Raw genomic sequence first — 25,728 nt, forward strand, 5'->3', positions numbered from 1 at the left:
CTACTCATTTCATCAACAAAATAATTATAACAATTATCTTACTGGATGATGTTTTTCTCATCAAGTTATACCTGCAAACATGTAAATTCAGTGAGACTCTCAAAGAATCTATATTTGGAAATTTCCCATTACTTACCAAAAACCCATTTACTACATAGTTAAAATAGTGCCATATGCTGACTCACTCTATCAACTATGTAATTGAAGAATTTCATAAAGATGAAAGGTAACTATTATTAAGCTTACCTGGGAAAAGATATTTGCTGTTGGAGCAACTCTACTGTCCACAATGCTATATAATATTGCTAATAATCTGTCCAGTGGGAACGGTTTTGGTCCGAGGAGATGATTGCTTGTCTGTAAGAAAAAATATGGATTTTCTTCTTATGCAGAGCACTCATTCTGTACTATAAATTCCCAAAAACAATATATTTCTATTATACACAGTTCCCCAAAGATTCCAACAGAACTATTTTGCAGTCCCTGGTGGCCCAGCAGTTAAAGCCTCAGTGTTATAAAACTATCACCAGCCACTGTGGCATGAGTTTGAACCCCAGCAAGGGAGCTAACCCACATGGCACAGCGACCTCTTCTTTCTCACCCACTGATCCTCTCAGCAGTGTATTTCAGTGAATCCGCCTGTTGTGCTGCCCACTCTGTCTCTGGTGGGTCCTCTCACTCACTGTACTTCTAGCCTGTACCCCTGTTCTTGCATGCATAAATAAAAAAAAAAAACTTTAAAAAAAATAAAACTTTCCTGTTATGATCACGATTTCGTCAAGATTTTTGACAACATCAACAAATACTTTTTGTTTGATTTTGATCTGTTTATTTTAGCATCAACAAATATTAAAGAACTCACAAATCATCCAATTTGTCCTGAACATCACCTTACTTTGCTGCAGTAATTAGATGTTAGGTGACTTACCGAAGCCATTTGTCAGGACAGTGCCTAACTAAAACCAGGGTCTCAAACTTATTACTTAATTCTCATCACTATTTTTGTGTAACACCTGGCAAATTCACTTGTTCAACAGTTCTAAAAAGATGAAAAGTTCAAAAAAAAAAAGCTATAGTAAAGTTAGCTTAGAAAATTAATAAACACGTTTTATGACTTATGAGTAAGCTGTCAGTATGAAATAACATAAAATTTATTAAAAATTTTAAAGGTTAGGGCCTCCCCAGTGGCGCAGCAGTTGAGTCCTGGGCTGCGAGGCTGCCCGCAGCCTCTGCAGCGCCAGTTTGCTCCCCAGCTGCTGGCGAGGGTCCCATATGGTGCTCAGACCTCTCCTGCTGCGCCTGCTGCTCCCCTCAGCAATGTACTTCATCAGTCTGCCTGTTCTGTTCCCTGCTCTGGCTCTGGTGAATTCTCTCACCCTCCCGCACTTCTGACTGTGCCCAGTGCTTGTATAAATAAATAAAATCTTAAAAAAAAAAAAATTTAAAGGTTAGAAAATGTTTATACTGTGAACAAAGTCCTATTACACAATTAGTTATCATTAGAAAATTAGTGTTAAGTTCAATTCTATTAGATAATTTTAGTAGCAATGCAAGAACTTAAGTACTCTATATTAGCAATAGCAAATAGAAGGAGAAACTACATTTATATACATGGGGATGACTACTTTTTAAAAGAAAAATGACTTAAAAAAATACCTATTCAAATTACAAACTGAAGGGGCCTCCCTGGTGGCACAAGGGGTTAAGCACAGTTCTATGAAGTAATCCGCAGCCTCCACAGCCTCTGTAGCACAAGTTTGATCCCCGGCTGGCCAGGGAACAACCCACATGGCGAGGCAGACTTCTGTCTCGCCTGCTGCTCCCCTCAGCAGTGTGTTTCAGTCAGTCTGCCTGCTCTGTGCCCCATTCTGTGTTTGGTGAATCCTCTCACCCCCTGCATCTCGGGCCTGTACCCCAGCTCTTGCATGCATAAATAAATAAATCTTTAAAAAAAAAAAAAAAGTAAAATATTTACCTTAGCTGTTTATATCTAAAAGATAGTTTGAAAATTATTTTTCAGGTCTTAAATTTTATATGTTTTTATTAAATATTTCAAAACATTTAGAAAACTACAGGTTAATATAATAAATATTGGTGTATCCAATTTTATCAAACCCTAATATTATACAATATGTGCAAAGAAATAAAACATTAGGTCCCATTACATATAAACAGGAATCCTCTTGAACCCTTCTCACATTCCATTCTTCATTTCCCTCCCTTAGTAGGAACTGCTATGCAAAATTTGGTATTTTTATCACTTTCATGATGAACTAGAACTACATGTATCAATTTGGAAAAATCTCATAAACATCATATTTAAAGGCAAAAAAGCAATTTGGTAAAGTGACGTACAAAATGATATCACTTATATAAAACTTTAGATCATGCAAAAGTGCTACATACTGTTTATGGATACATATATAGTAACATAAAAACCATTATTTAAAATATCCTAATGCATTCCATCTTATGACCAATCATCACCTACTTTTAAAACTGTATCACTATCACAAATAATACTGTATCAATCTTGCACATTTCTCCTTGTGCACATGTGTAAATTTCCCCAAGTAGGATTGCTAGGCTAAAATACAGGGCAAAGACAGTGATGTGTCTGCCAAATTATTTCTTCTGGGCACATAGGAAGACTAGATTTTCAGACTAGCATGGAAGTGATATGATTGAGTATTGGCCAACAGGATATGGGTAAAAGTGATATGAGCTATATCCAAGCCTGGCCTTTCAAACCACTGCATCCTTTTACAGTGGTAGCAACTTTGAAGTCCATCATGTTTCACTTGGCATCACTATATGCTGAAAGAATGTCACCCAACTCATATTCAATTGTGTCCTGAGCAATGTATATACCTTTCTTATGGTAAATCACTTAGGGTTAGGGCATTTGTTCTTTACTACAAAATAGCCTAGCCCATCTTGACCAATACAAAGTAAAACAATGTCTTCAAAGTCAGCAGAAATCGCTACCAATTGATAAGTCTATACTGAGTAAAATTATTAAAGAACTTGACATAAGACCTGAAACCATATAATACATAGAAGGAAATATAGGTGAAACACTACAGGATATGCACATCAAAAACATCTTTACAGACACATCACCCAAACCAGTGATAGTGAAGACAAAGATCAACAGCTGGGACTACATCAAATTAAAGAGCTTCTGCACAGCAAAAGAGACAATAACAAAAACTAAGAGAAACCCCACCAACTGGGAGAACATTTTTGCACACAACACTAATGATAAAGGACTGATCACAAAAATCTACAAAGAGCTGATGAGACTCAACAACAACAAAGAAAATAATCCTGTCAAAAAATGGGCAGAAGAGCCAAAAAGAAACTTCTTTGAAGAGGAAATACAAATGACCAACAGGCATATGAAAAAATGTTCACCATCACTCGTAATCAGGGAAATGCAAATCAAAACTACCATGAGATACCATCTTACACCAGTGAGAATGGCACATATTAAAAAAACTAACAACAACAAATGTTGGCGAGGTTGTGGAGAAAAAGGAACTCCCCTGCACTGTTGGTGGGAGCAAACTGGTCCAACCACTATGGAGAGCTGTGTGGAGATTTCTTGACCTTCTAAACATACAGCTTCCATATGATCCAGCAATTCCACTCCTAGGTATTTACCCAAATGACACAGAAACATCAATTCCAAAGAACACCTGCACCCCTATGTTTATAGCAGCACTGTTTACAATAGCTAAGCTTTGGAATCAACCCAAATGCCCAAAAATAGATGACTGGATCAAGAAGATGTGGTACATATACACCATGGAATATTACTCAGCGTTCAAAAAAGATAAACACATGCAATTTGCAGCAACATGGATGGCGCTGGAAGGGATCATGCTCAGCGAAATAAGCCAGAAAGAAAAAGAAAAATACCGGATGGTCTCACTCATAGCAGGAATCTAGAAAACTTAAATAAGGGACCAGGAAATTGAATATCTATAAGAAAGTGAAAATCATAATCAACAAACAACTATGAACCACAGACACTCTATGAGGGGTGGAGGGCGGGGGAGGGGAGAGATTGGGGTCAAAATAAGGAGGTTGTAATTGTATGGGGAATATAAAAATAAAATTAAAAAAAAAATGGAATGAGAAAAAACTCACAGCTTATAGTGAGCAAAGTCTATAGTTCAAACTTCTCCATTTACCAAGAAATAGCAGCACTTTAAATACACTTTATAAAGCGGAATAAGTGATCTGAACAGTCTAATGCTCCTTTCATCAATTTAAATCTTGCTCCACACCTACACTCCAAAGTATTTAGTGATTCTAATTCCTAAACTTTTCCAGATTCCTAGGTCAAATCAACTTGCTTTTGGGTTTAGGTTTCAGTTGTCCTTTGCCTGCTCAGACCCCTTTATTATAAATATACTATGTACTTTTAAAATTTATAGTTCTCAGGCCTTCCTGGTGGCGCAGGGGGTTAGGTACAGCCCTATGAAGCTGTCCGCAGCCTCTGCAGCATGAGTTCAATCCCCAGCTGTCTAGAGAGCTACCCACATGGTGCAGCAGACCTCTCCTGTCTCACCCGCTGCTCCCCTCAGCAGTGTATTTCAGTCAGTCAGTCCTCCTGTTCTGCTCCTCACTGTCTCTGGTGAATCCTCTCACAACCCCCCGCACATCTTATATGTATAACATCTTATATATGTATAACATCTTATATGTATACATCTTATATGTATAACCCCCCAGTTCTTATATGTATAAATAAATGAATCTTTGAAAAAAAATTTATAGTTCTCTTGTCTGTTTAAGTTTTTACTAGTTTATCTTTTCTATTTTTTCAATGTTATTTCTGTAAGTTTACAAAACAAGGAAGAGAAAAATCAGCTTTGTTTAGTGAAAAATTCTAGGGTGACCTTTATGAATTAATAATTCACTAAAAATCTTTGTCTACTTACTTTTTTCTCTCATACCAGTTCACTTGAATGTGACTTCAATCTTAGTATTCAGCATAACAGAATACGACTATATTATAAAGGTTTCACATTAATATAAATAACTTCTTATACACAAATGACTAATACAATTATGCATCTATTCACTTCCTATACTATCCTAAACTCATAAGATTTTCCCATTAGAGATATTAAAATGTAAATTACCTTTTCATGTTTCTTTAGAAAGTTAGTTTTCTTGATTTTCCCATGATGCTACAGTAAGGAAAATAAATTTTTAGATGAAAAATAAGTACTCCAAAAAATAGGAAACATAACTTATTTTCAACATGACACACATGTCACACACATAACACCAATTTAAGTATCTTTGGCTTTATTATTTTATTCTACTTGTCATCTAAAATGTCACTTCAAAATATCAACATTTTAGGCTGATTTGATTTAGATTTCAACCTATACAAGATTATTTCACATATAAAGTTTTAAAATAAAATGGTATTTCCTAAAAGAACCTATTACACTGATTTATTATAGTACATTTATTGCTATAAAAACAAATTTCCAAAGACAAATGATGTTTTATTCATCCCTTAAAGCAGACTGTTAATTCACATTAAAAAACACTAACTGAGAACAGTTAATTAAGTACAGGGACTCAACAGTGGAAGAATAAAATAAATGTGGTCTGTGCCCTCATGAAACAAAAGATTAGTGGGCAAGACAGGCAAAAAATAAAAATGTATTACAAATATACTTAATAGTGAATCAAATTCTGTATTATTTTTTCAAAAAGAAAACAATTCCAGAATGGGATTTCTCCAACTAATGCCCATGTAGCACAAGACTCTCAATGTTCTAGATAATGATGAGAATTCATGACACTAACGTTGGAGCTTTAGAACCCTTAAAATAATTCCCATCTTTAAACAAAAACTTATTTATGTCTTTTTTTAAATCTAGTATTATTACCTAAAGTACTCTGAACTCTTATGCGATGCTATGTACTTCCCCTAAATTTCAGGCTATAATCTTAAAGTCTTTTGAGAATGAGTACTAACTACACATTTAGCTATTCCTTATTCTAATCTCTGTCCTTAGAAATGAACATCTATTGACAAATTTCAAAATATTCCTTTTAAAAAATAAGGTGAAATTCATACCTTAAGAAAGAATCTCTTGTCAGTTCTTGCTGGATTGTATGAAGCAAGGTATGCAGCAATTAGAATAAACTTAGAGTAATAAGGAAGTTCCACATGAGTATATGCCGAAAGACCTATAAAAACAATAGTTTTATGAAGGTATTTAATAGGCTACCATTAGACTTTAAGTATCTCTTATCTTTTCTCACTTATCTCTGACTACCTATGGTGCTCTTTGTCTAAAAGACCTACTTGTAGAACCTAAAGTGACATGACAATGATGTGATAGTGCTGGTGGTGAAGAGTATTATTGATATACTTTTCCTCATTCTATTATTTGTTTTTGGCTCCTCCTATTCTGAAATCTAAAACCTACCCATCCTGTCCTTCAAAGCCACATTCTTGATTAAACATTCCCTGATACTCTCCTAACAGACAAAATTAGTTAATCTATCTCCACTATGAATTCCTATTTTGTATATTTCACATATAGCCCATGTAAATTTATACCTTCATTAACAAATAATTATAAATTATATTTTTTACTGAAGGAGCAACATTTCTTGTGGTTTTTGTATCCCTACAGTGCCTCTACACAAAGGAAATAACAAAATGGAGACATAAAATAACTGAATAACTAAGTCAGCAGCCCAATTCTTATAAGAAGGGGAGACAGAATCTGATATTTGCTAAATATTTAGAATGTTCAGACATTGAGCTAGGAGATACGTGCTTTATTTAAGTATCATCTCTTAATCTTTGCAGTAACTTAAAGCTACATATTCTTCCCATTTTAGATGAAGAAATTGAATTGGGCTTAAGGTCACAGAGAATACAGACCAATTATTGTAGACTTTTCTAGTAACACCTGCTACTATTTCTTTCCATTACAACACAAATGGATGTCATTTGATAACATCTTGAGTATTTAGAAACCAAAACAGACAAAAGAGAATCTCAATACACCTTCATCTGATATCAGTTCTCCCAAGCCCCAGTCACTGACCTAATTTTAAAGAACATTTTAGATATTAGCTTTATTTTTAATTAAAAGTAATTCTATTGAGATAAATACAAAGTAACGGTTTCTTTAAAGAAAACAAAGCACAAAGTTTTCAAAACATAACTGAAATATAGCCAAGTTAGGTTAACATAAAATTGGATTTTCTTCCACAGAACTCATGAAATACATACTAAGATAAAAGTGTCATATAATTAACAAAAACATTTATTTTTATTTATTTATTTATTTATTTTTTTTATAGAGGCATGCTTTATTTATTTGTTTGCTGGTTTGTTTGTTTGTTTTGTTTATACATGCACTGGGTACAGTCAGAAGCGCGGGAGGGCGAGAGAATTCACCAGAGCCAGAGCGGGGAGCAGAGCAGGCAGAAGGACCGAAGTACACTGCTGAGGGGAGCAGCGGGCGGCAGGAGAGGTCTGCGCGCCATGTGGGACCCTCCTCCAGTGGCCGGGGAGCAGCCGGGGATCGAACCGGCGCCGCAGAGGCCGCGCGCAGCTTCGCAACCCAGCGCTCAACCGCTGCGCCACCGGGGAGGCCCATTAACAAAAACATTTAAAGAAATATAAGCTGTTTGATTTTCACATGATATAATTTAACATTCAGAAGACAGAAAGCTGGTATTCAAACTATTTCATCTTATTAAACCTTCACTTAAAAGAATATGATTGATTGAAAATAAGTACTGGAAAAGTAAATTCTATTTTATACCTCTATTTACTGACTGATGCTTAGTATTAATTTTAGTGTCTTGCTTATTAGTTATCAATGAAAACAATGTCTTTAAAAACTGTTTCATTTCCTTTAATACCTTTCAGTTGTCCTGAATCTGTGTCATCTTTCTGTAGCTTTTCCCACTGTGAACTGAAAGAAAACAGCAAAGCAAAAAAGGATGGAAAATAATCACATTAAAGTCCTAAGAAAGTTCTAAAAAAAAAAATCTAAATTCCTTTTACTAATTAACATAGTAGATTCAATTTCCTATTAAATAAGAAAAATAATATACAAGCAATATATATGTTTATAATACTATAAAATCATTTAATATATATTAGGAAGATATAAACTTTTAAATCAATATCCATGTGTTAATTTTTTTTTAAGATTTATTTATTTATTTATACAAGCACTGGGTACAGTCAGAAGCGCAGGAGGGTGAGAGAATTCACCCAAGCCAGAGTGGGGAACAGAACAGGCCGACTGACGAAATACACTGCTGAGGGAAACAGCAGGCGCAGCAGGAGAGGTCTGTTGCGCCTTGTGGGACCCTCGTCGGCAGCGAGGGATTGAACCGGCGCTGCGAAGGCTACAGGCAGCTTCGCAGCCCAGCACTCAACTGCTGCACCACCAAGGGAGGCCCATGTGTTAATTTTAAGTCTTTTTTCTTCTGATCATAACTGTAAAACTACCAAAAATTACCAATACATTAACACCACCTACCATTCCAAAAAACTCCCAATGTTCCAGTTATGATACTAGATGCAATTATTATATACCATTTCTAAACTCAATAAAAGTATCTTAAAGGAAGGGTCATTATATCAGAAAACTGAGGCTCACAGTACAAGTTCTCCAGGGACATGCATCAGCAGTGGAACAAAGAGCTGAAAATCTTGTAGAATATCTGCAGAGTTCACGCTATTTTCACTGCCCTATTCTGTTCTTTCTTGCAATTAAAAAGGATCTACAATGTTATAAGACAATGTTATTTCAATTTTTGTTAAGATTTATTTATTTATGCATACAAGAACTGGGGTACAGGCCAGAGGTGTGGGGTGGGGGTGAGAGGATTCATCAGAGACAGAGTGAGGAGCAGAACAGGCAGACTGACTGAAATACACTGCTGAGGGGAGCACTGGGCGAGTCAGGAGAGGTCTGCTGAGCTATGTGGGTAACTCCCTGGTCGGCCGGGGATCAAACTCGTGCCTCAGTGGCTGCGGATTGTGTCTTAATCCCTTGTACCACCAGGGAGGCCCTGTTATTTCAATTTTTTTAAAGCCCCAAATATTATTAAGAATATGAGGAAAGATACAGAGGATAAACTAGAAATTATACATGGGTTAAGGAAAGGAGTGAAAGGAATAAGGCGGGGATGTGGGATTTCTTTGAGTATACTTTTTTTTTACTTTCAAAAATTCTCACCATATGTTTCTGTATTATGGAAAAAAGGAATATTCTGTAATATTTCTACTCATTCAGTGATTATCAAAGTTTTACCTGAACTATAATCTAATCAGCTAATTAAACCAAAAGGAATGTTAGTGGGCCTCCCTGTTGGCAAAAAGGGTTAAGCACCTCACTTTGAAGTGATCCGTAGCCTCTGCAACATGAGTTCGATCCTCAGACAGCCAGGGAGCAACCCACATGGTGCAGCAGACCTCTCCTGACTTTCCCGCTGCTCCCCTCAGCCATGTATTTCAGTAGATCTGCCTGTTCTGTTCTCCACTCTGTCTCTGGTGAATCCTCTCACTCCCCACATCTCTGGCCTGTATCCCAGCTCTTGTATGCATAAATTAATAAAATCTTAATAAATAAAAAACCAATGTTCATAAAGAAGTTATAAAATAATGTATTTATAAGAGAAAAATAAGAAAATTGACCAGAAAGTGTGAAACAGGTAGTGCTGATGTTTTCAAATTTCCTAAATTACTTTGTAACCTGGGTTTAGCACCTAAAAGGCACTTTATTGACTATTGCTCACAAATCATTTTCACATATATCATTTAAATCTTCTAAGAATTGTCAGAGGTAGAAGTTGAGGCCTAGAGGTTTAGGTGACTTGCTAAGTTCACATAAGGCAGAAAATGGTTAAGTCATATATTACAACCACCATTCTTCCCTTTACACCATGTACTATCATGTCTTCGCAGCACTTTCATTATTATGAAGTTGTAATAATAGAAAAATATAAATTTATGACTTGTTTATACTTTCAATAACCAATTTTTTATTATACCATTCAAGTATCTAACAAAAATATAAAAACAAGCTGAAGCAGATTTTTCTGTGGCTTTCCAGATTAAAAAAAATTACCAATTGTTGGGCCTCTCTGGGGGCGCAAGGGATTAAGACACAGCCTATGAAGCTGTTCGCAGACTCTGCAGCATGACGTTAATTCCCCGGCCAGCCAGGGAGCAACCCACATGGGGCAGCAGACCTCTCCTGCCTCTCCCGCTGCTCTCCTCAGCAGTGTATTTCAGTCAGTCTGCCTGTTCTGTTCCCCACTCTGTCTCTGGTGAATCCTCTCATCCCCCCACACCTCTGGCCTTTACACCAGCTCTTGTATGTATAAATAAATCTTAAAAAAAAGCTTTAAAAAAAATTAGCAAGTGTTATTTATATACATGCTTTGTTTCAAACAGTGTAACATACTGGTTAAAAACTGTCCTCAAAATAGTAGGAAATGACTCAAATTTCAAAATGTTCCCAATGTGAAGAAAATAAAGATATGTGAACTATAAAAATATAACCCCCAAATATAGAGAAATAATACACATACTAAATAGAAAATTACCTTGATATTTCCCTGAGATAAACAGTCTGCATGGCTTTCTTCAAGTGAGGTTCAATATTTCTCCATAGTTTGCGAGTATCACGTTCACTTGCTACCCCAAAAAGGGAGAAAATTTTAATAATTTGCATTTTAGAGAAACTTTTTTCAAAAGAATACTAAAATTACTACATAGTTACCTTCGCCTTTAACCACAGGTTCACAATATTTAGGAAAATTAAGTACTGCCTATAAAATAAAGAGGGGGACAAGTGACTTATTTATCACAATTACAAATTATTTTTCAAGTAAAATTTTTATTACAATTCAGGCAATTTTATTTTAATACAACTGTTCAAGTAAAATGTTACTGTAGCCTATTATTAGTGTAGTAAGATGGCAAATATGAGTAATTATAGTAAAGCAACATGTGAACTACTCCTTAGTTGGCAAAATCCTAATGCATTAGTCTCTAGATACAAAGTAATATAAAATTTCCCAATTTGTAATTTAAGTCATAATTATGTCACAAAGAACCATAAAACATACAATAAAATACCAAGAATTTATCTGTTATTTTTCAATACTTGAACATTCTCACAAATTAAACATCATATAGTTAATACAACTCAAATTATTTGATCAGCAGCACTACTTAAATTATAAATCCAAGTTCTTGGCACCATTCCAGGCATACCAGGTCAGATATCTAATGATGAGGTCCAGGAATCTATACTTTAATTATCACTCTACAAATTCTATGTATTCTTAACTATACAAAACACTAATCCATAATTACTTAATAGTTTCCATGAATCAACATTGGAATTCTGCTGAAAGATAATTAAAGCAAATTGATAAAAAAAAAAAATGCTGCTGCCATTTATAAATATTAATTTGGTCACCAGTATTTTCTATTGAAATAATTCAATAATGAAGCCAAGAAATATGATGGACATAAATGTGTACTATACAACTTCAAATTAAGAAAATCATAGAGAACTAATAACCAATTCCTTACAGTTTTTCCTATTTTCCTTCATAAAAATCAACTATTTAAGGAAGGAAAATCTTCCAAATTCTGCTAATATTAAGTGATAAAGATCAACTTTTTTAGCTTCAGAGTTTCAGAGCTAAGCACTGGTTAATAACACTAAGATATCATAATGTTACTATTCAACTAAGGAACAATTTGAATAAAGGAAGATTTGCTGCTTGGTTAAAACATTAAAAGATAGGATAGGACAGGACAGAACAGGAAATTCAGGATAATTTCCTAACTCTTCTTCCGTGAGATTTTCAGCAAGACATCATTACTATATTTGAAATTATCTGCTAGAAAATAATTTAAGTCATACATATTGTAGCATGCAAAATTCTAAGATAGCTCCCAAGACTCCTTGGCATCTTAAAAACATACACTTGCCCTCAGTTATTCAATAAAACACTAATTTAGGTACTGCTGTGAAGGGATTCTGTAGATACCATTAGGTCCCTAAGATTATCCGAGTTATGAGAGTTAAGGTAAGGACACAATCGAATGAGTTTAGCATAATCACATGAGCCCTTTAAAATCAGCAAGGTTTCTCTAGCTGGTCACAGAAGTCAGAGATTCAGTACAAGAAAAGGATTCAACATGTCACTGCTAGCTTGTACATGGAGAGGGTCAAGTAGCAAAGAACTGGGGTGGTCTCTAGCAGGTCTGAGAGAGACTCTAAGTGGATAGCCTGCAAAAGCATCTTTGGACCTCATTCCTATGATCAAAAAGAACAGTATTCTGTCAAAATCTAAATGATGAGCTTGGAAACAACTTTTCCCCAGTGTCTCATGCAGGGAATTCAGTTCAATCAAAACTTTAATTTATCCTTGTGCTATTCTGAGCAGGGAAGCCAGCAGTACAGAATCTGTACCTTTGACATACAGAACTGTGAGCTAATAAATATGTGTTTTTTAAAGCTACTAAATTTGGGCCTCCCTGGTGACCTAGGGGTTAAGACTCAGCACTGTCACCACTGCAGCCTGAATTGGATCCTTGGTCAGGGAGCTAACCCACATATGGCATAGCAGACCTCTCTTGTCTTGACAGCTGCTCCCCTTAGCATTGTATTTTAGTAGATCCACCCGTTCTGGTCCCCACTATGTCTCTGGTGAATCCTCTCACCACCCCACCCATGCCCCAGACCTCTGACCTACACCCCAGTTCTTCTATACACAAATAAATCTTTAAAAATAAATAAAATAAAGCTATTAAATTTGTAATTTGTTATGTACCAATAAAAAATTATTACACATATTGAAGTATAAATATAAAAACACCTTTCATAGCCAAAAAGAAATAATTTCTGAACAGCCTTCCTGTTTTAGAATATCTACATTTTATTTCCAAAACACTAAGAACAGGGCCTCCGTGGTGGTGCAAAGGGTTAAGACGCAACCTATGAAGCTATCTGCAGCCACTGAAGCACGAGTTCTATCCTGGCCAGGGAGCCACATGGTGCAGTGGACCTCTTCTGACTTGCCCACTGCTCCCCTCAACAGTGTATTTCAGTCCATCTACCTGTTCTGTTCCCCACTCTGCCTCTGGTGAATCCTCTCACCCCCGCACCTCTGGCCTTTACCCCAATTCTTGTATGTATAGATACATCTTTTTAAAAAAAGAACAAAACAGGGCCTCCCCAGTGGCACAGCAGTTGAGCGCTGGGTTGCGAGGCTGCGGGCAGCCTCTGCAGCACTGGTTCAATCCCCGGCCGCCGGGTGAGGGTCCCACATGGTGCGCAGACCTCTCTTGCCGCCTGCTGCTCCCCTCAGCAGTGTACTTCATCAGTCTGCCTGTTCTGCTCCGTGATCTGGCTTTGGTGAATTCTCTCACCCTCCCAAGCTTCTGACTGTACCCAGTGCTTGTATAAATAAATAAATATTAAAAAAAAAAGTTTAAAAAAAACAAAAGAACAAAACACTAAGAACAGAAGTCAGAATAGAGAACATATACATGAAGATTAGTTTATAGGAATTTTCATCAAGCAATAAAAATCTAAGTGTTCTATTTGCATTAACTCTAATCTTCCAAACAATTCTATGAGATAGTTGTTATTATAATCCCCATTTTACAGAGAATTTTAAATTGTGTTTTCAATGTTTGATTTTCACTTCTTTGATCAGAGAAAATTTCACTTTATTAAAGGGCTCACATGATTGACCCACTCTTATAATACACTATCTTAGAAGTAGATATCCTGAAGTCGGACTGAAATAAAAAAAGTATAAATGACTTTTGATGAAGAGCAAGACACATATTTCAAAGCTACCTCCCCACAAACTACATATTAATTACAAAGTAAAAAATACCACCTTAATCAATAACTGAAGGTGAATGAAAGTTTTCTGATCAAGTCAAAGGCAGTAACAACACAGACTTCTATTTACTTATATTAATCTCAAAAGACCATAATCAAATTTCTAGAATACATTTTCAGCTTCTAGACTATCTCATCTACATGGAAAAATACTAAAAGATGTACATTCTTTAAAGCAAAATGCTCACTCACCAGGTATCTGAGCTCTTTCAAATCCCGACAGACAGTGTAGAAAACTCCAAGAAGAATATTAATGTAGGCAGCATAAAAATCAGCAGAATATTCTGGAGGATGATCATGGGACAAGATCTTTTGGAGGTTCCCTGTTCACAGGACAAATAAACTTCTAATGATTAACTCAGTATGTGAATCATATCTTCCAGCATTTTATAACAAATTTAAAACAGTAATTCACAGACTCAGCAATAGTTAAGAATAATAAAACTATTAATTTTGGGAATAAAAATTGAAAGTGTTTCTAAGAAAAAAGGAATAAAAAAACTTAAAGGAGAAAGCAGAAATTTTAATAATGAGGTAAAATAATTATGAATGTTATAAAAATTATCACTAAATGTGGATTAAGACAAATATTAACAACATCTAAAGAAAATTTCAAAAACCTCATTACTGGCAAAATCAGTACCAAACATGAGAAATACAGATCTAATTTACTTAAGTAAAACAACTAGAAGAAAACAAGGAGTGCTGCATAAATTATCACCAAACTAGAAAACACGCTTCACTTTTTGTAAAATGAAAAGAATTCATTAATTTTTAATGAAAATCATGATCTTTACCTCGTCCTTCCTCCTCTACAGAACATGGGTTTTTTGATTTTTTTTTTTTTTTTTGCTATAACTTTGTTATCTATTTCTCTTCTCTTGTATTCTTTGTACAGTATAAATTTTTTAAAGTCTTAAACTTGTATTTTATCCTGTTAGAAATACTGTATTGTGGGCTTCCCCAGTGGCGCAGCGGGTTGAGCGCAGCGCTGTGAAGCTGTCCGCAGCCTCTGCAGTGCCGGTTCGATTCCCGGCTGGCCAGGGAGACTCCCACATGGCGGGGCAGACCGCTCCTGTCTCGCCTGCTGCTCCCCTTAGCAGTGTATTTCGGTCCTTCTGCCTGTTCTGCTCCCTACTCTGTCTCTGGTGAATTCTCTCACCCTCCCACACCTCTGGCCTGTACCCCTGCTCTTGTACAAATAAATAAAATCTTAAAAAAAAAAAAAAAAAAGAAATACTGTATTGTGGAAGCACAGTTAAAGAGGAACAATTACCTATTATTCAAAATTTCTTGGTTGTAATACATGGATCAATTAGTGATTCATTCCTTATTCATTCCTTATTGCATTCCCTTAATACTTTAAACTTCTCAGTTGAAGTTCTTTTAATGTGATTAATATTTAAAGCCAATTTGACGGAACTCAAGCCTTCTGCAATACTTACAAGTAAAAACTCTCATAGAATTTTCTGATCATGTCAATTTTCTTTTGTCTACAGTTCCTAAAGGATCCTAAGCTATTTACCATCAGTCCTTGATTATAAACAATCTCTTGTTCCACATAATCTTTTAGATACAGATAAAAGACCAAACGATATATATGGACTATCAATAGACATTCCTGATCAGAAATATAATTGCTATGTTAAGGGAGTTATATATTTAATTGGGGGGAATTTTATCCAAATGGTTCTTTTGGGCGGGGATAACACTGGTTTACAACACTGTATGTGATTAAGAGATACAGGCTCATATATCCTGAGATGTGTCACCACACCAAGGAAACCCACAATCCTCCATCATAGTTCATAAGGGGATCTTTTTTTTTTTTAAAGATTTATTTATTTATGCATATAAGAGCTGGGATACAGACCAGAGGTGTCAGGGGGGAGGGCACATGGGGTTAAGAAGCAACCTATGAAGCTGTCCACAGCCTCGGCAACACAAGTTTGATCCCCCAGCTTGCCAGGAAGCTACCCACATGGCACAGCAGACCTCTCCTGACTTGCCCGCTGCTCCCCTCAGCAGTATACTTCGGTCAATCTGCCTGTTCTGTTCCCCACTCTGTCTCTGGTGAATCCTCTTACCCCCCCACACCTCTGACCTGTACCCCAGCTCTTGTATGCATAAATAAATAAATCTTTAAAAAATATATATATAATCCTGAAGGGATTCCAGTTGGGAAATTGTTACTAAATCTGTATTTTTAGATCACAACTACTAAAAAAATACACAAAACCCAAAATTGTACTTTGGAGTCCATGTAGCTTTATGTTCTAATAACAAATTTTTAATCTATTGTCACTAAACTTTTTAAAGTATGCATGCGAAAATAGTTGATACATTGAAAAATTTCTAAAAGATGCCTTAAAACTATGAGATAAATACACATATATATGCATGCATACACACACACATACAAACACACACACACCCCCCACCAAATAATTGGATAAATGGAAAGAAAAAACGTTGGAGGGAAGGAATGGCTGATCAGACAGATGATCATACATATGCAAAAAAATTAGGTGTAACCAGTGACCAATTTTAGTCCTGAAGAAAAGTCTTAGAAGTGAAAGTAAAGTGCTTGTTTAGTTACAAACTGCAGACAAAATATCAGCAAACAACTCTACTTTAAGGAAACCATGGTACTTCTAATAGTCTAGGACTATTCAAACTTACGAAAAGCCTCATCTCTAATGAAAGATGAAACACTGCACTCACAGATAGTGCAGTGGAAACTAGAAGGGAAGCAGAAATCATTTGGCTGGTCTCCTGGTGTCTTAAAATTTTACTATCAAAGTTTGCTCTAGTACATATAGAACAAACATTTCTAACTTGGAGAGGGAATTTTGCTTCCAGTTACAATAAAAGAGTCCAGAAATATTCTTTATAATTGGACAAAATATAGAGAATAACTACTTTCAGACATCAAACCACAGGTAGTAAAGGACTATGATACTGGAGAAAAGTGAAACAAATGAAATAAATTCCTACCATTATCCATGCTGTTTAACTAGAGGTAATTTTATAGCTGTAGTACAGAGTTCCAAAAGGAATTCATGAACCATGCTAAGTTGAAGAAACAAAGATAAGAGTGGAGGGAGCTCAGGCAGCTAGAATTTGAAAGGCATAATACACAAGAAAAGAAAGTTATACAGAGAAAGAGCTACAGAAATATCCATAGGGATTTTCCTTAGGTCTTGGCTGAATACCAAATCTGTATATGTATAGAGTAAAACTCCCCAGGTCAAGCAAGAACAATTTCTGGAGGAAAACAATTACTGGGAAGCTGTAAGACAAAAAATTACCAGAGATACTACATGGCTGTGAATTATGTGAGTTACCACCATAAGGAATAATACTGAACACATAAGGCAACAATCCCAGAAGCACTGTCTTAGAAGTAGAGGAAAAATTAGTGATAGGATAAAGGTTATTCCACAAGCTCTCTCCAAAAAAGCTTAAAAAAGAGGACCTCTCTGGGGCCTCCCCGATGGCGCAGCGGTTGAGCACTGGGTTGCGGAAGCTGCCCGCAGCCTCTGCAACTCTGGTTCGATCCCCAGCTACTCCCCGGCCACCGGAGGAGGGTCCCGCATGGCGCGCAGACCTCTCCTGCCGTCCGCTGCTCCCCTCAGCAGTGTACTTCGGTCCTTCTGCCTGCTCTGCTCCCCGCTCTGGCTCTGGTGAATTCTCTCACCCTCCCCGCGCTTCTGACTGTACCCTGCTTGTATAAATAAATAAATTAAAAAAAAAAAAAAAAAGAGGACCTCTCTGGTGGCACAGGGGTTAAATCTCAGTGCTATCAAGCTATCACCAGTCACTGTGGCATGAGTTCGATACCCTCTGACCATATTTTGGCTTATCAATTAGTATTCTCTTCTGAATGTCTTTTGTGTGACTATGTTGTTTTATTTTTTAAAAATGTAAAAGTCTCTGAAATTTAATAATCAAATTAAATTTGACTCCATTCTTATATACTTTTCAAAAACCTATTAACCTATACTTCCTAAAATTAGCAAGATCACTTTGTGTTTTCCAATTTTTTCCATTTATGCTATTTTGTATTTTTAAATTTTTACAATTTTTAATCAAACTCTACAATTCATATCATACTTTAATCCAACTTCACTAATATTTAGAAAATCAGCATTTTAATAATTTTGAAATTCTAAAAAAGTTTTCAGTACTTAAGCCTAAATGGATAATGAAAAAAATTAACTTTCAGTAGTGATAATATAGGTATAAAGGAATTTTTTTAATGAAATACTTTGATTTAGTACTTTTTCTCCCTATTCTTTTCTCCTTATTTTCTGATTACCATGGAAAAGAAGTTACTGAAAATAAGGACTCTCTATTTCTATTTTTGGGTTCTTTTTTTCTATCTCAGTTAATTAGCCAAGATGGAGGTGTTATTTGATTGCTGATCTTGTGAAAACATGCAAAAATGTGTTGCTCTTAACAGTGAATGTTAACAGCTGATTAGTTCAGAGGGATAGTGTTAATGAGGCCAAGGTCAAGGGGTGCTATTATTTTTCACAGCCAGGTAAACACCTTATGATTCACAATTATAACCTCTGAATTAGAAATAATATATTTGAGTGTTGTTTTTTTTACTTTGTATAGTGACAGCACAGAATTAGCCTACATAGCAATAGCTCTTATGTTCTTTCAAAGACAAAATCATTTAGATATATAAAAGTTAAGATTAAAAAAAAACCAAAAAGGAATATACACAAGAGAGCAGTTGATACTGAGTTACAGTAATGAAAAAAGAGATATACAGGGGAAAAAAAGATATACTCTACATAGTGCTTAGCCAAAGTATATGGTAAAGAAAGATTTCCAAATAAGTTTAATGGCTTTTCCAACACAGTCAAATTCTTACTTGTATGGATGTTACAACAGTAAATATGACTCAATGCACTAAACAAAAATACCCATTAGCACAAATATGTACGAATTGCTCATTCCAAACAAATGCATTAATTATACAAGAATAAACCCTTAGTTCCTAAATAAAACCTCTAAGTACAGAAATATAAGCAATATTTTAGCTAAGAGAGAGCAAATTTAACAAACTAAGACATCAACATTTAACATGTTAGTTTAATCTTTCAAAAAAACAAAAACTACCTGGCTGACTATCATTTGTCAAAACAATGATTTAAAACTTACCTATGCTATAATCAGGGAAATACAAGACAAATGGCTCAAAGCATCCAGTATTTGGTCGAAACTTTTCCCAAACAATTTCACTCAGAAAGATAACAGTCACATTTCTGTCGGCCTGCAAAAGAAAGATAAATAAAAGTAACAGCATTTTAAAAAATTAATCAGAGCAGTAATTCCATTTGAATTTTTCTTTCAAATAAATCCAACACAGTTCCAACATATAACAAATTATTTGCATATTAATAAGCCACATTTAGAAAACCTAATCAAGGAGCTCATCCACTTGCAAATTTTCATACATAATTACTTGAAATTTCCATAAAACTTTTGGGTTAATCAATATTTCAGTTACCCATGAATGCTAGGACAGTCATATAAAGATTTATTTCACAGAAATCCAGAAACTCATTTGTTTGAATAATTAAGACAAAACCTTTTTTGAGAATTTTCAAAGAAATGATAAGCTTTCAATCAAACAAACAAAAGCAAACCTTAACACCTCTCATCATTAAATGGCTACAACAACCCAGAGAAAGGGAAACAGGAGTTGAAGAAAAATAAATCTGTCATACTGTCTAACTATATAAGATTAAGTTTGAAATTCTTTTTAAAGATTACTTACAAACAACTCAAGTAAAATTGATGAATATAAATTAAAAACACAAATCAGTATGAATATTAGTATCTAAAACACCAATGTTTAGGGGCCTCCCCGGTGGCACAGCAGGTTGAGCACAGCACTGTGGGGCTGTCTGCATACTCTGCAGCACCAGTTCAATTCCCGGCCGGCCAGGGAGATGCCCACATGGGGCTGCAGACCTCTCCTGTCTCGCCCCCTCTGCTGCCCTCAGCAGTGTATTTCTGTCAATCTGCCCGTCCTGCTCCCCACTCTGTCTCTGGTGGATTCTCTCACCCTCCCATGCCTCTGGCTGTACCCCAGTACTTGCATAAATAAATCTATAAAAAAATAAAAACTAAAGGGCCTGCCCTGGTGGCGCAGTGGTTGAGTGCTGGGCTGCGAAGCTGCCCGCAGCCTCTATAGTGCAGGTTCGATCCCCGGCTGCCAGCAAGGGTCCCACATGGCGCACAGACCTCTCCTGCTGCGCCCACCGCTCCCCTCAGCAGTGTATTTCGTCAGTCTGCCTATTCTGTTCCCCACTCTGGCTCTGGTGAATTCTCTCACCCTCCCACGCTTCTGACTGTACCCAGTGCTTGTATAAATAAATAAATCTTTAAAAAAATAATAAATAAAATAAAAACTAAAACACCAATGTTTAAAGACGTGGTTAGAGGTATATAAATTACAAAAGTATTATATGTATATTTAGAAGTATTATAAATTATAATTAGTCTAACAAAACAACATTAAGAGAACAAGTTCAACTGATATGCTATTGTTCTACAGTTTGGCCACAAATCCCCTAGGCGTGCTAGTTGGAATTGATCTGCAGACATCTTTTCATTCTCAACACAATTTTAATGTTTCCCATATTCTTTTTGACAAAACATTCATGATAACTATTTGCTGTATAATTATTCTTGGGACCCAACCTCATACATACATACACACACTATACTTTAATGGTGATTTACTATTTTTTTATTCCTAATTTACATGTAATCATATAATCAATTTTCATTATTTAGAAAAACATTCTTTTGACTAAGCCAGTTAAATTCAATAAGTCATTGCCCCAAATCTAACAACTTTAAGAAAGAGAGGAAAGATTTCTATTTCCAAATAGTTTTTGTCTTCACATCACTAGTTTTGACAAATCCTTTTCACTTATTTGTATTGGAATAAAAATGTATTATCTCAATCTTGATTACCATGCATTGAGTGGTTTTTGCTTTATAATATGATTATCCAAAATCAGTTTGTAAAGTCAGTTAAAAAATATTGAGGTTGAAAAATAGAAAGTATTCATCAGCCTGAAAGGATTTTAAGTTAGCAATGTTCTCATCTGTTCCTCTGAAAGTACTTTCAATATACAATGATATGTATATAATTTAAACTTCAGGGCCTCCCTGCTGGCACAAGGGGTTAAGCACTGCACTGTGAGGCAATCTGCAGCCTCTGCAGCACGAGTTTGATCCCAGGCCGGCCAGAGAGAAACCCACATGGCGAGCAGACCTCTCCTGTCTTGCCCACTGCTCCCCTCAGCAGTGTATTTCTGTCAGTCTGCTTGTTCTGTTCCCCACTCTGTCTCTGGTGAATCCTCTTGCCCCCACCCCTATCCCCACATCTCTAGCCTGTACCCCAGCTCTTGTATGCATAAATAAATAAATCTTTTAAAAAATAAATAAATAAACTTCATTTTACTCAGATAAACATTTAAAATAAAAAATGGGAAAATCTTTTGCTCTATTTCTCTTAAAAGAAAACACATTTTTAAAAATCAAGTGTGTTTTCAGAAATGTGATAATAATGATTTTCCTTTCTGGTGGAGTTGAGAATACCATGAATCTTTTAATTTTCTTTGAAAATTTTTCACAATTAAAACTAAAAAAAAGTGAAAGGCCTAACTATGGTAAAGGAATGCATGATCACCATTAGTTAGTATGAAGAGAAAACACGGGGTAAACTATACTGGAAGAACAAGAGACGGCAAGAATGCACTGTAGATATTACACAGAGTCCTAGAGCAAAGAAATGGGAAATAGTGGAAGAAAGTATGCAAAATAAAACCCACAAACAACAACAAAACAGTAAAAAGAAAATAAGGATGACAGAGGATGGGTCTTTGGTCTCTGCAGTAAAATGCCAAAAGTTAATCAAAATGGAAAAGGTAAGACTTTGAAGAAACTTATGGGATCGCCCACCAAGAGTTTCACTTACTTTCCTATTGTCCTCTTTGCATCTCTACCCCATGGGTACTACTAAAAGTGAATTTTAGAAGACAGCCTTGGGCACACAATGATTCTTTTCAGTGGCACCTGAAAAATCTCTCTGAACTTCTAGCAGTTTCTCAAGCTTGAGTAAAAATGCATTTAACTCTGCAAAGATGGGAATGCTCTATGGACTGTCTCCTCAAATATTTAATTTTTTTACAGTAACTCAATATATAATACAAACATAAAACTAGGTAGGTATAAATTATTCAAGCTGAAAGTACTTATAAAATCATAAGACCAAAACTAATTTGCAAATTAAATACAAAATTACAAAGCCAACGAACTTTAATGTTTAAAACAACATTAACTAGGTATGATGAATAGTACTGTTTTGCTCAAACTATACCTTTGCTCACTTTGTGAATACGGTACTAATCAGAAGCAGCCACAGTTCTTTTGAATTTAGTATTCCTGTACGGACTGGTATCAGTGAACACTGAATTCTCTCACGGAGTACCTTTATTCAACCTACTGTAAAACCCTGTTTTTGCCATAATATTTGACTTTCCTCTGACACGTGTATTAAGTCCATCCTGATTCTTTTCTCATGAGGTCATGACAGAGTAGTATTAAAACACTATTCAGGGCCTCCCTGGTGGCACAGCGGGTTGAGCGCAGCGCTGTGAAGCTGTCCGCAGTCTCTGCAGTGCGGGTTCAATCCCAGCCAGCTAGGGAGATACCCACATGGTGCGGCAGACCTCTCCTGTCTCACCCGCTGCTCCCCTCAGTAGTGTATTTCAATCAGTCTGCCTGTTCTGTAGCCTGCTCTGTCTCTGGTGAATCCTCTCACCCTCCTGCACATCTGGCCTGTACCCCAGCTCTTGTATAAATAAATAAATCTTTAAAAAAACAAACAAACCACTATTCAATGCCAACACAACTGTAAATGGAAAAACAAAGCTGGTTCTGACACTGAGTGGTCATGTGTTAGAACTCCAGACAATTTAGAGTAAACATATCATTCTCTTTTTAAAATACTAAGATCAAAAAAAAAGGTATAGTAACGTAAACTTCACTTTACTCAGATAGATATTTAAATAAACTCTCGGGGCCTCTCCAGTGGTGCAGCAGGTTGAGTGCAGCACTGTAAAGCTGTCCAGAGCCTCTGCAGCTTGAATTCGATTCCCAGCTGGCCAGGGAGCTACCCACATGGCGCGGCAGACCTCTCCTGTCTTGCCCACTGCTCCCCTCAGCATTGTTTATGGTCTGTCTGCCATTCTGTCTCTGGTGAATCCTGTCAGCCTCCCGTGCCTCTGGCCTGTACCCCAACTCTTATATAAATAAAATAAAAATCTTTAATAAATAAATAAATAAATTTTCCTTGCAGAGAGTTAAAAGTCTAGCCCCTCATCATTTCCTCCAGCAAACACCTAAAATCTTTTAGAAGAAAACAGTGTTAGCCACTTCATAATTAGAAATAAAAAGCAAAAATAATTGAAGTACATACTTTATCAAGTACAAAGTGCTTTTACTTTGAGAAAAATCCTGACTTTTACTCATAATAGAGAAATGAAAATTAAAATTATATTACAATATCATTTTTCACCTAGCAGATCAGGAAAATGAAAAAAATTCACAATATAATCTATTTATTAGTCTGCAGGGATAAAAGACTCTCATACATTACTTACCAATTCTTGTAACCTAAGAAACCCAGGCAGAAGATTGGCATCCATGTCTCTTAGATACTCTGCTTTATCGAGAACCTTTTGGAAAAAAAAAAATGCAGCATCAAAATTGATTTACAAATCTATTTATATAACATACTCCACAATGCAAGATTTGAATTTTCCATGTTAAAAAGAAAAAAAAACCTTCTGAATTTTTAATTTTATTTACTTTTGTAGTAATAGAAGACATTTCAAATAGTTATAAAACAGACAACTTACAGCCAGAATATTTTAAACCAAATTTCTACATGGAAAATGAGTCATAGCTACATTTAAAAGTTTTCTTTTATAAGTATACCATCAAAAAGATGTAAGCCAATTTAAGGACATCTTAGGTACAAGAAATAACAACAGCATGCATTTTTTATACTATTTGATGAAATTAACTATGAACCAAAATTATAGAGACAAAAAAAAATTCTGAATTGCACTACAAAAAAGTTTTCTTGTTTAAAATTTGTCACTGGGCCTCCCTGGTGGTGCAGGTGGTTGAGTGCAGCACTGTGAAGCTGTCCACAGCCTCTGAAGTGCTGGTTCAACCCCCACCAGCCTTGGAGCAACACACATGGTGAGCAGACCTCTCCTGTCTCACCCGCTGCTCCCCTCAGCAGTGTATTCCATCAGTCTGCCTGTTCTGTTCCCCACTCTGGCTCTGGTGAATCCTCTCGCCCTCCCACGCATTAACCTATACCCCAGCTCTTGTATAAATCTTAAAAAAAATAAAATGAAATAAAATGTCACTACATGCTAAGTCCTATTTAACTGATTGTGTAAATAAAAATTAAAGTCTATTCAGTGTTATGGGAGGGATTATGATTTTTTTCAAGTCCCTTATGTATTAGCAAGGTTGTAGAAAAAGAGAATTCTTGGGGCCCCCCTGGTGGCACAATGGGTTAAGACGCAGCATTATAAAGCTATCCATAGTCACTGCAGCACGAGTTCCATCCCTGGCCAGGGAGGTGACCCACATGGCATAGCAGACCTCTCCTGACTCACTCACTGCTCCCCTGAGCTATGTATATTTCAGTCAATCTGTCTTTTCTGTTCCCCTCTGTCTCTGGTGAATTCTCTCATTCCCCCCTCCCCACATCTCTGGCCTGTACCCCAGTTATTGTATACATAAATAAATAAATCTTTAAAAAAAAAAGAGAGAGAATCCTTGTGTGCTGAAAAGGGAATGTGCAATGCAGTCCTTATGGAAATGTTACAGCCATTCTGGAAAACAATACGGAGTTTCTCAAGAAAACTAATGCTTGAACTTACCATATGATCCAGGATCATACAACCTTGCAACACTAGTTATCTTTTTGATGATAGTTATTCTAACAGGTGTGAAACAGGTCGTGGTAGTTTTAATTTGCATTTTTCAGATGATTAGTGATGCCAACTATGTTTTCCTAGACCCAATGGCCATTTGCATGTCTTCATTGGAAAAATGTCTGTTCAAGTCTTCTGTCCACTGTCTATGCAGATATTGTTTTATGTGACTGAGTTGTGTAAGCTCTTTACATATTTTAGAAATTAATGACCTTATCAGATACATGATTTGCAAATAATCTCTCTATTTGGTAGGCTGCCTTTTCATTTTATTGATTTTTCTTTGCTGTACAACTTTTTAGTTTGATGTAGTCCCACTTATTTTGCCTTTGTTTCTTGTATTTTTGGTGTCATATCCAAAAAATGAGTTTTATAGTTTCAGCTATTATAATTCTTTAATCCATTATGAGTTAATTTTTATGAATTATGAATTTTAAGCCACAGATCTAACTTCAATTTTTTGCATGTGGTTACTCAGTTTTCTAGTACAATCTATTAAAGAGACTGTCCTTTTCCCATTGAATATTTTTGACTCACTTATCAGATATTAATTCACCATATATACAAGGTTTAATTCTGGACTGTTAATTCTTTTCCACAAATCTATTTTGATACCAATTCCATAATGGTTTTATTACTTTAGTTTTATAATATAGTTTACAAATGGGTTTGGCTAGTATGGACATTTTAACAGTACCAATTCCTTCTATCCATGA

General features: G+C 35.8%; 1 protein-coding gene across 1 annotated transcript in view; it reads right to left on the reverse strand.

Annotated features, from left to right (window-relative positions):
* The window catches only part of ORC5 (origin recognition complex subunit 5), a 58,212-nt gene that overhangs the window by 22,835 nt on the left and 9,649 nt on the right, over positions 1 to 25,728 (reverse strand). Inside the window, exons 4-12 of the mRNA XM_037511296.1 lie at positions 23,657 to 23,731; positions 19,134 to 19,245; positions 14,148 to 14,278; positions 10,803 to 10,851; positions 10,627 to 10,717; positions 7,924 to 7,976; positions 6,113 to 6,225; positions 5,157 to 5,204; positions 247 to 357 (exon numbers count right to left, since the gene is read on the reverse strand). Coding sequence (XP_037367193.1) covers positions 247 to 357; positions 5,157 to 5,204; positions 6,113 to 6,225; positions 7,924 to 7,976; positions 10,627 to 10,717; positions 10,803 to 10,851; positions 14,148 to 14,278; positions 19,134 to 19,245; positions 23,657 to 23,731 — 783 coding nt within the window. The remainder of the gene's footprint in view (positions 1 to 246; positions 358 to 5,156; positions 5,205 to 6,112; positions 6,226 to 7,923; positions 7,977 to 10,626; positions 10,718 to 10,802; positions 10,852 to 14,147; positions 14,279 to 19,133; positions 19,246 to 23,656; positions 23,732 to 25,728) is intronic.

This window comes from Talpa occidentalis, unplaced genomic scaffold (assembly GCF_014898055.3).
Source record: "Talpa occidentalis isolate TD23 unplaced genomic scaffold, MPIMG_talOcc4v2.1, whole genome shotgun sequence".
Taxonomy (NCBI): domain Eukaryota; kingdom Metazoa; phylum Chordata; class Mammalia; order Eulipotyphla; family Talpidae; genus Talpa; species Talpa occidentalis.